Here is a 10,449-nt window from a genome sequence, read left to right on the forward strand (position 1 = left end):
CAACCTGAGTGAGAGCCAAGGGCCCCAGAGCAGCCGCAGCCGAGCTCACGGTTCCTCGTCTTCCACCCCCATCTCCACCCCCCAGGTCGAGCTGGACAACGTGACAGGCCTTCTCACCCAGTCTGACAGCAAGTCCAGCAAGCTCACCAAGGACTTCTCCACGCTGGAGTCACAGCTGCAGGACACGCAGGTACGGGCAGCCCCTGCCACTGGGCCTTTCCTGGGGGACCTGCGCCCACACAGCGTCAGCTCTGGGCTCTGGCTCTTCGTGAGAGCTCGTCTGATCGCCCACCCTCCCCTTCTGTGGGTGTCTGGGTCCTCCTGACACCTCCGTCCTATCGAGGCACCTCCTGACCTGCACCCCTCTTGTCCTCGGAGTAGGAGCTGCTGCAGGAGGAGAACCGGCAGAAGCTGAGCCTGAGCACCAAGCTGAAGCAGATGGAGGATGAGAAGAACTCCTTCAAGGAGCAGCTGGAGGAGGAGGAGGAGGCCAAGCGGAACCTGGAGAAGCAGATCAGCACCCTCCACGCCCAGGTGTGCTGCCGCCCCCCCGCCGCACCCCTGCGGCAGCTCAGGGAAGCTGGTCGGATTCTGCCCCGTGGGGCGTTTGGTGGGTCACCCACCTGGGCACCGGAGGCACAGTCCTGCTCGTGGGTCCCTGCAGACCCGCCCCGAGCTGGGCGCCTCCCTCAGCCTCCAGCCCTCTCCAGGGCTCTCAGCCCAGGAAGTCAGGGATCCGTGAGCTGGGATGGAGGAGACGTAGTATCTCTATCTTCCCCACCTCTACTGAACATTTAGCGTTTCCTTCTGTGGTGAGCTGAGTAGCGCATGTGGCCTCCAGCCACGGGGCTCTGGGAATGTGAGCCTGCCCCGCGCTGCTTCTGGAGCCTGCAGTTTGATGTGCTAGCAGGACACCCGGGCCACGTCCCGCAGCTGAGAGCACTTGTCTGACCAGTGTGCGTGGCGGTGTTTCGTATTTGTTTTACACTTATGAAGCCGTTATGAGAGGCAGACCCTGGTCTTCTCTAGACGGTCAGAGGGTCCGTAGCTGCTGATTCAGATCCTGTCCTAGATCCTGGCTTGAGAGTTGCCTGTGCCGAGCTGGGGGAGCTGCACCCCCAGGAGGGGCTGGTGGTCCATTCCACAGTAGGGGTGGGGCAGCCGTGGGGCGGTCACAGTAGCCACGTGACCATTAGGAGGAGCTGTATCTCTGGGTGCGGGGTGGGGTGGGGTGGTGGCGTGGACGATGCCTGCAGTCCTCCCGCCTCCAGCAGAGCACCCCAGAGAGTGCCCCTGCTCCCTCGGGGAGGAGATGGAGGAGGCTCCCTCTCTGGCCTCGCTCTTTGAAGACGTATGTGGCCAGGGTTGTGAGGCCTTCAGGGCTGACCTGCAGTGTCGGCCCCTGTGCTCCATGTGCCAGGGAGATGCGCTCTGTGGAAACTGTTTCTCTTGCCCCAGTAGAAGAGGAAGTGATTCAGGGGAGCTGTCACTGTAACTGGGGCGCTCCTTTCCTGGGGAGCAGCTAGCTCTGCTGTCCCAAGCAGGATCACCTCAGGTGTCTCCTTATCCTGCTCCTGCCAGATGACCGACATGAAGAAGAAGATGGAGGACGGCGTGGGGTTCCTGGAGACCGCGGAAGAAACCAAGAGGAAGCTCCAGAAGGACCTGGAGGGGCTGGGCCAGCGCTTTGAGGAGAAGGTGGCCGCCTACGACAAGCTGGAGAAGACCAAGACGCGGCTGCAGCAGGAGCTGGACGACCTGCTCGTGGACCTGGACCACCAGCGGCAGAGCGTCTCCAACCTGGAGAAGAAGCAGAAGAAGTTTGACCAGGTGTGTGTGGCACGACTGCCCCTGCTCCCTGCTCTGTGCACTAAGCCTTGCCCCAGGCTGCCCCCTCTGCCCCCGTCCTGTGAGATCCCCAAAGAGTCAGGCACCAGACGTCCCTCTCGTGTCCCAAGGGGCCTGGAAAGAACAGGTGTAGCAGTGACTTTTCCTTTTCCGGTTTCTTTTAATTCTCAAATTTTCTATAACAGGCTGGTTTGATATCATTAGAATTTGTGTGTGTTCCTTTTCCTCATTCTAGAATATTGGAGGCAACTTCCTGTGGGGTGGGATAGAAAAGGAGAATAAATCAGGGGTCACACACCATGGAGTCCAGCTCACGGTCGTGGATAAAAAGTCTCTTGAACTCGGCCACGTCGTGGTTTGCGGATGTTGCTGGCCGGTGGACGCCAGTGCAGGTGTTGGGGACCGCCTGGAATGAATGAGCTGTTGATTGGGGCAGAGGGAGTGGAAAGGTGGGGCAGTAGATGTGGCCGGCGTGGCCCAGGCAGAGAGATGATGCAGGGACGTCGGTGACATCGCGGAGAAGGGGCTCTGCATCTCCGAGTGCCCAGAGTCTCGTTCTCAAGAGACTTGCCAGCCAGTGCTTTAGGAGATCCAGAGCCTGCTGAGTCGGGGGGTGAATTCGTTCCTGTGGCTTCTCAGGAAGGGGCACTCTGACCCAAGGAGTCATTGTTACCAAGTGGTAAAAAGTCAGCAGATATGAAAGCCTGCTTGGTGGCCGAGGCACCTCTGTGCCAGCCCAGTTATGAGGGCACAGTCACCCTGGGATCCTGCTGGGGTCCCCGCTCAGTGGCCTGTGCCTGCCCTTCTTGGCCCCCCTCCCCACAGACCCACATTCTGTGGGGAGCTTGGGCCAGTGTCCACCTGAGTAGGTGGACTCGGCCTGGTGACACCCACCTCTTTGCCAGCTCCTGGCCGAGGAGAAGACCATCTCCGCCAAGTACGCGGAGGAGCGTGACCGGGCTGAGGCGGAGGCCCGGGAGAAGGAGACCAAGGCGCTGTCGCTGGCCCGGGCCCTGGAGGAAGCCGTGGAGCAGAAGGCGGAGCTCGAGCGCCTCAACAAACAGTTCCGGACAGAGATGGAGGACCTCATGAGCTCCAAGGACGACGTGGGCAAGAGCGTGAGTCCCTAGTGATGGCCGCTCCGGGCGGGCCCGAGGGCCCGGCACCCCCGAAAGGGCTGGGGGCGAGCGGCCAGAGCCCGGGCCTGGGCCCTCCTGACCCTGCTCCCCCGGCGGCAGGTCCACGAGCTGGAGAAGTCCAAGCGCGCCTTGGAGCAGCAGGTGGAGGAGATGAAGACGCAGCTGGAGGAGCTGGAGGACGAGCTGCAGGCCACCGAGGACGCCAAGCTGCGCCTGGAGGTGAACCTGCAGGCCATGAAGGCTCAGTTCGAGCGGGACCTGCAGGGCCGCGATGAGCAGAGCGAGGAGAAGAAGAAGCAGCTGGTCAGACAGGTGTGGCTGCCTTCCCACCCTCGGGTGCTGTGGGGCCCCCCTCTCTGGCTCCTCCTGGGATCGTGGCAGGCTTCTTGACCCTGCCTCCCATGTCCTTCCTGTGTCCCTTCCCGCCCACACGTGACCTGCTCAGGGATTTTACCGCCTCCACCCTCACTGGCTCCTGGAGGCCCCGTGGCTCTTACGGGACTGGCCTGCCCACCTGGGTGCAGCGCTGGCTCTCGTCCCCGCCTGAGATGCCCGCCTCCCCCAGGTGCGGGAGATGGAGGCGGAGCTGGAGGATGAGAGGAAGCAGCGCTCCTTGGCGGTGGCTGCTCGGAAGAAGTTGGAGATGGACCTGAAGGACCTGGAGGCCCACATCGACTCGGCCAACAAGAACCGGGAAGAGGCCATCAAACAGCTGCGGAAGCTGCAGGTGAGGTCAGGTTGGCCACGCTGGACCTGGCTGCACGGGGCGGCACCTGGCCAGGCAGCGCGGGCGGGGGGACTGCTGCAGGTTGCCAGCTCCCTTCTCCCAGGAAGACCAGGGTGTCTTTAACCCTGTTTTAGAGGGACGCTCAAGGCCCCAGAGATTGAGCAAAAACAAAGTGAAAGCAAGCTGGCAGATCAGTCAGTGACTGAGCGGTCAGGGGGAGGAACGTGTGCGGTGGTCGGGGAATTCAGGCCCCGGGCAGAGGACACCGCTGCCCCTGACCCAGTGCGGCCTGACGCAGGGTTCTGAGCCAATGGCTAAGTGAAGCAGTGGAGCCCAGACACAGCCCTGGGGTGCCCCATCTCCCCATAGTTAGAGGAAGAGAAGTCACGCCTGGCTTTGGGACCCCCTCCCCACACCAGGCAAATCTGCAGGATTAAGAGCAGATTCAGGTGTCCCCGTGGCATGGCCGTCGGCACTGCCCGGGCTGTGGGTGGCGCTTCTGTCTGCTGCCCTCTGGCCATGCCCACCCAGTCCTCCCTGCTGACCTGCGCAGTCCTTGTTTGGGATTTGTTTGCAAAAGAGAAGCAAAGCCGTGTGACCTCGATCGTCTTTATAAAGTGTAAAGATGGAGCAGGACGAAGGCGTTTTGCCCTGTAGTGTCAGACTAAGCGCCTCCAGCCCCTGTTACCTGGGGACCCCGTGAGGGGACGTGCATGGGGGTGGGGGTGCCAAACCTCTCCTCCCGCCCCCAGGCCCAGATGAAGGACTACATGCGCGAGCTGGAGGACACACGGGCCTCCCGGGAGGAGATCCTGGCACAGGCCAAGGAGAACGAGAAGAAGCTGAAGAGCATGGAGGCCGAGATGATGCAGCTGCAGGAGGTGAGCTGGGCCCGGAAGGCGCGCAGGGAGGGAGCGCTCTGACCAGCAGGTGGCAGCTGTGAGCCGCCCAGGCAGAGAGGAAGCCGGCTAGTCCGGCTCCTGGGGTGAGCTGGGGCACTTTATGCCTTAGCAAAGAATTCCCTGCTAGGTTTCCTTAAGTTGCAAGACTCCCTGGTGTGGGTTAAATTGTCACCATTTGAGGCAGCAGGAGACTGTGGTCATCACCTGGTCCTGCTGTGAATTGTTGCCAGGAGGAGGGTTCCCTCTCGGACCTCCTGCCTGCCTGGGCCCTGGCCTGTCTTCAGGCGAGGCTGCTGTGGAAGGTTCCCAGGTGCTAGGCCAAGAACTGACTACCCTGTTCTGCTCCCACCCAGGCCAGACGTCCAGGCTCGTCCTCCACTGTTCTTGCCTGCTTTGGGCCTGGGCCTGGGGGAGTCCTGCCTGCAGGTCACTTGTGGGGCTGTTGAGACCACCTCACCCTCAGGGTGAAGCCCATCTCTGCCACCAATTTTCAGAGCCCTCCAGCTCCAGCCCTAACTCGGAGCCGCGTGCCTGTTAGCTGGGAGAGTTCCTTACTCCACATCCCAGCGGCAGGTCTGGCTCCTGGCGTTTGGCTACCAGGGCTCTGTGCACATGGTCCCTCAACAGGGGCCTCAGAGGGAGCTTGGCCCCACGAACTGGAGGGGCCATGGGGAGGTGCTCCACACGGAGGAAGGGCGCCAGGAGAGGGTCTGAGGGTGGGGCTAGGGTTGGGGCCGCAGGGTGCCAGGAGTGTCAGGTCACGCTCTGTTCTTGTCCAGGAACTCGCAGCTGCTGAGCGAGCCAAGCGCCAGGCGCAGCAGGAGCGGGATGAGCTGGCCGACGAAATCGCCAACAGCAGCGGCAAAGGGTGAGTCTGGGCCTGTCCTGGTGAGCGAGGCGCGGCATAGGGGAGTACCCATCTCTGGACAGGCCCCTGCTCACCGCCTCCCCACCCCCCAGAGCCCTGGCGCTGGAGGAGAAGCGGCGCCTGGAAGCCCGCATCGCCCAGCTGGAGGAGGAGCTGGAGGAGGAGCAGAGCAACACGGAGCTGGTGAATGACCGGCTGAAGAAGGCCAACCTGCAGGTGGGTGTGCCAGGTAGCTCCAGCCCTGGCTCCCTCAGTGAGTGCTAGCTGCACCTGGTGGCTGGGGGGAGGGGGTTGTCTAGCATCTGTGAACGTGTCCTTTTCATTTCTTCCTTGGACCCTAAGCAGTCTCTGCACACTGGCTCCCTTTGCTGGAGGAGCCTGGAGACCGGGGCCTGGTGTTCCCAGGGCTCTGTGTGTTCAGCTGCCCCCCCCACCCCTGGCCCCCAGCGGGGCCAAGCACCCTCCCGCCTGCCTTCCTTGGGGTCACCGGCCCTTGCTCCCACAGATCGACCAGATGACCACCGACCTGAACCTGGAGCGCAGCCACGCCCAGAAGAACGAGAATGCGCGGCAGCAGATGGAGCGCCAGAACAAGGAGCTCAAGGTCAAACTGCAGGAGATGGAAGCCACGGTCAAGTCCAAGTACAAGGCCTCCATCGCTGCCCTGGAGGCCAAGATCGCACAGCTGGAGGAGCAGCTGGACAACGAGACCAAGTAGGTGCCGCCGGTGCCCAGCACGCACCCTGGAGCCCTCCCAGGGCCGTGTCCATCCCAGCGGGCCCTCACCTGTCTCGGTGGGCCTTTCGCTGCAGAGCCCACAGCCCATCCTGAAAGCTGGGGGCTTTGATGCCCCTCTCTGGGGGCTGAATGGGTGGGGTGTGGGGTGGGGGTTCCTGCCCACCCGGACAGCAGATCTGTGACCTCAGCGAAACATACTGCTTGGAGGTGATAGGGTGGGGGTGGGCCACCTGGGCCCAAGCTCACTTCTCTTAGTCACATATGCGCGCTCTGAGGTGTGAGTTTCCCTCTGTGTGAAGTGGGCCAGCTCGCAGTGGGAGGCAGCTCAGAGCGGTGTGTCCCCCAAGGGCGGCGAGGCTGGGAAAGGCTGCTGGGGCTTGTGGCTCGTGGGCCAGACGCTCTGGCGGCGCGGACCCCTGAGCCACGGCATCTGTGCCTCGCAGGGAGCGCCAGGCGGCCTGTAAGCAGGTGCGGCGGGCAGAGAAGAAGCTGAAGGACGTGCTGCTGCAGGTGGACGACGAGCGCAGGAACGCCGAGCAGTTCAAGGACCAGGTGTGTCCCGCCCCTGGGCTGGCGGGCCGGGCCGCTGGCGCCCACAGGCCTAACCGCCGCGCACATCTCCGCAGGCCGACAAGGCGTCCACCCGCCTGAAGCAGCTCAAGCGGCAGCTGGAGGAGGCGGAGGAGGAGGCCCAGCGGGCCAATGCCTCCCGTCGGAAACTGCAGCGGGAGCTGGAGGACGCCACGGAGACGGCGGACGCCATGAACCGTGAGGTCAGCTCCCTCAAGAACAAGCTCAGGTGAGCCTGCCCGCCCCCCTCGGCACCCGGCGTGCTGCTTTCTCCTTTACAAAGTTAGTGTGCTCTGAGAAGCGCATCTCGTGAAGGGAGCTCGGGGAGGAAGCGTTACAGCGCTCAGCAGGTGGCTGCCCCTCTCTGGGGCTCCGGCCGCTTCATGGGCCCCGGCTGTCCGGGGCTGGCCTCGAGCCCTTAGAACAAGCTGTAAGCCTGGCAGCCTGAGCCCCGGCCTGTCGAGACGCCTGTCCACACCGCGGCTCTCCCCCGGGGAGAACGTTTCCGACCTGGCTGCCGGGTGAGTGTGGTGCCCCCTCACCACACCCCTAAAAACCACCTGTGAAGTCGAAAAGGGCCTGTTTGTGTGTCTGGGGGGCGCTGACATCAGAGCGTCACGTGGCGGCAGCAGAGGGCCTTTCCCTGCCTCGCTGCTTCCCTGCCTCGCTGCTTCCCTGTCTCGCTGCTTCCCTGTCTCCAGGGGCCTAGTGTACAGCTGTAGCCACCAGAGCAGCGTCCTGGCGGCGCTCAACCCTCAGCTTCTTCGCGTGAGGGAGGCCGCTTCTGCAGCTCTTGATTTTGTCTATTTTGTGCCAAGTTTGAGCAAGGGGAGACGTTTGCAGGAGACGCCATCTGTCCTGTGCCTTTGCCCCTTTGCGTCTGTCCCAGTTCCCTGAGGCAAGAGCCAGGGCGGGGGTGGCAGTGGGTCTCTCGCCCTGCTTGCCGAGCGCCTCTCCTCCTGCCGGGAGCTCTGCTCCTAAGGCCCCGTGTGCTGCTCCTGCCGCTGCCTCCCTCTCACGTGCGCTTCCCGCCTGGCCCCGCTGACCGTCTGCCTCCGCCCGCAGGCGTGGAGACCTGCCGTTCGTCGTGCCGCGCCGGATGGCCCGGAAAGGCACAGGCGACTGCTCGGACGAGGAGGTGGACGGCAAAGCCGACGGGGCTGAGGCCAAAACTGCTGAGTAACCTCTCCTCCCGCCCTGGATGGACGGACGAAGCCACGTCAACGACTCCGCCTCCCTCAAGCCCCCTCAGCATCCCCCCGCCTCCTGGGGACTGCCGTGACATGACCCCACCCCATCGTCACCAGGACACCAAACCGGCCTGTGCCTCCCCCACCCCCCAGCCTTGGTCAGGGCATTGCTTCCTCCACCGCAGCCCCTGCCGCCCCCCACCCCACTCCTCCCTCACAGCCTGATACCAAAGAGTCAGGGCCCGCCCCCGGCCCTGGAGCAGAGCGACCAGCAGGATCTGCGGGCTTCCCTGCCGAAAAGCACAAGACAGCTGGGCAGGAGGGCAGGCCCCTGGGCTGGGCGAGAAAGTTTTCTACGAATCTATTTTTCTTTAAGGAGTTTTGATCGGCCGACAACCCAGAGGGCTGCCTCAGCCACCAGCGCCCCCATCCCTGCTGTCGGCAATCATACGCGGTGACCTCACTCTCTCAGCCAGCGGCCCCTGATTCCTGGGGCTCTGGCCTGAGTAGGCGCAGGGACCCCACCTCTGTGCAGAGCACAGGATGCCTGGGGGTGGGCAGAGACCCTCTCCCCGGGTACCAGGCACCCCCTCCTGAGGCTGAGACGTCTTGAGGCTCCTGGCCTAGCAGAGGGCCCAGCCCAGCGGGAAGGCTACGTGGCTTCTCCCAGCCCTCTTGGGGACCAAATATATTTAATGGTTAAGGGGCTCGGCCCAAGCCTGACAGTGAGGCCTCCCCCATGAGGCCTCCTCCGATCCAGGTCGGGCCAGAAGGTCGCCCATCAGCGCCGTCGACTCAGCAGTTTAAAAATCGCCATGTGCAAGGATGATTTGAGAGGACACGAAGGTTTTCTTTTCTCCCCTTCTAGTAATCAACGATAAATCCTGAATATCACTGCCTTTCCTTTGGAACAGCGTTTAGAAGAGAGTAGTTGTCCGACACTGGTCTACACTGGTTGCTGAATTGACCTGTACCCCTAACTGTTTTGTATATGCTGCATTTAGACTTCCTGATGACAAAGAAGGCATTTTTTTAAAGGAATATTCTCAGATCATGAAGATATATAAAAGACACAAGCCTATGAGCTCTGAGTTCAGGTCCAGTCTCTCTCAAAGGGGTGACCAGAACTCCCACCCCAGCCCTTTTATATAATAAAGTGCCTTAGTGTGTGCGCGGCTGTCACTCTTACAGCGAGCTGGTTTACAGGTTTCCACCAAGCATCACAATAAAGAGAACAATGTGCTATGAGCTGTGTGCGTGGTGATGTCTGTGCCAGAGAGGGTGGTCTGGAAGGACTGCTCTACTTGTGTTGTGCATCTTCTGGAAGCTTCCATCAGTGCAGCTTGGGTGGGGGAGGCTGTTGTACAGAAAAGGTAAGATGAAAAGACTGGACCAGATTCAGGGGTGCTAAGAGTGTCTCACATAAACCCTGGTTCATTCCCTGAGTGCCTGCTCTGTGCACGACATTGAACAGACTCTGGGGCTGGAGACCCAAGGCCCAGGGGCTAATTCTAGGAGCTTCCTCAGTTTTGAGTGCAAAGCCTGCTCCTCAGCAAGAACAAGGGAGTTGGTGGCGAGGCCTGTGGCATTTGGAGCAGGAGGCCCCACGTCAGACAGTTGAAGCTTCCAGTCATTCAGTCACTCTGAAAAAAAGCTGATTTCAGCCCGGCCCTGTGGAGGCTCTGAGTCGTGGGCAATGCACACAGGTGTCCCCGCTGGGGCCAGAGGGAGGGCAAGGAGGGAAGGCTTTCCTTCGAGAAGGGATGAGAAACCCCTTGACACAGCTGTGGCCCCCACAGCAGGTCGCATGCTGGGTCTCACCCGCAGTTTGGCTGCATGGCCCTCCAGAAAGCTGCGCCTCTCAACTGGACACCCCAGGGCTCCCGCCGACTGTCCAGCCTCCGAGCAGGTGCGCTCGTGGCCCCGGAAGGGAGATACCTCGAGAAGGTGGGGCCCCGTCCTGGAGGCCTTCGGGAGCTTCTTCATTCAACATTCGGACTTGGGGGCTACAGGGCTGGTTCTCTTCACTGTGCCCTCAGACGCCCCGCCCCACCTCAGGCTCGTCTGCATCACTGTCTTGGGCCCTTGAGCAAGGGGCGTTGCTTCTCTGGGCCCGTCAGGTGCCTAGAGTGAGTGCCAGCTTAGCCCCGCCTGGGGATGCGGGGCCCCTCGGTGCTTTGTGCCTCATATTGCAGGTGGGAGCAATTTGGGAGCAGCAGTAGCTGCCACCTGGGTTGTTGGGAAGGTGAGGTGACCCGGTGGCGAGCTCAGGTGGTGGCGCCCGGGGCACACAGGGACAGGGTCCTCTCGCCGGAGTCTCCCTGCCCCACCTCGGGCTGTGGGGAGACAGGCGGCGCTGGGGGGCAAAGCCCTCTGCCAGATCCCAAACCCAGTGTTTGCAAAACAAATGTTTCTCCACAGCTAAATAGGCAGATAGTGAATTTACAGCCCGATGGGCCGTCTGCAC

At 62.1% G+C, this 10,449-nt stretch overlaps 1 protein-coding gene across 2 annotated transcripts in view; it reads left to right on the top strand.

Annotated features, from left to right (window-relative positions):
- MYH9 (myosin heavy chain 9) overlaps positions 1 to 7,975 on the top strand; it is a gene marked incomplete at both ends in the record, with an annotated part of 50,736 nt that extends 42,761 nt beyond the window's left edge. For both annotated transcript variants that reach the window (XM_084255180.1, XM_084255181.1), the window contains 13 exons: positions 86 to 190; positions 382 to 534; positions 1,582 to 1,830; positions 2,754 to 2,966; positions 3,087 to 3,299; positions 3,553 to 3,714; positions 4,467 to 4,595; positions 5,396 to 5,484; positions 5,577 to 5,700; positions 5,990 to 6,198; positions 6,666 to 6,774; positions 6,849 to 7,021; positions 7,858 to 7,975. In XM_084255180.1, the coding sequence (XP_084111306.1) occupies positions 86 to 190; positions 382 to 534; positions 1,582 to 1,830; positions 2,754 to 2,966; positions 3,087 to 3,299; positions 3,553 to 3,714; positions 4,467 to 4,595; positions 5,396 to 5,484; positions 5,577 to 5,700; positions 5,990 to 6,198; positions 6,666 to 6,774; positions 6,849 to 7,021; positions 7,858 to 7,975 (2,046 nt within the window). The remainder of the gene's footprint in view (positions 1 to 85; positions 191 to 381; positions 535 to 1,581; positions 1,831 to 2,753; positions 2,967 to 3,086; positions 3,300 to 3,552; positions 3,715 to 4,466; positions 4,596 to 5,395; positions 5,485 to 5,576; positions 5,701 to 5,989; positions 6,199 to 6,665; positions 6,775 to 6,848; positions 7,022 to 7,857) is intronic.
- Positions 7,976 to 10,449: the final 2,474 nt, after the last annotated feature.

Source organism: Talpa europaea (genome assembly GCF_964194135.1).
Source record: "Talpa europaea genome assembly, chromosome: 15".
In the NCBI taxonomy this organism is placed as follows: Eukaryota; Metazoa; Chordata; class Mammalia; order Eulipotyphla; family Talpidae; genus Talpa; species Talpa europaea.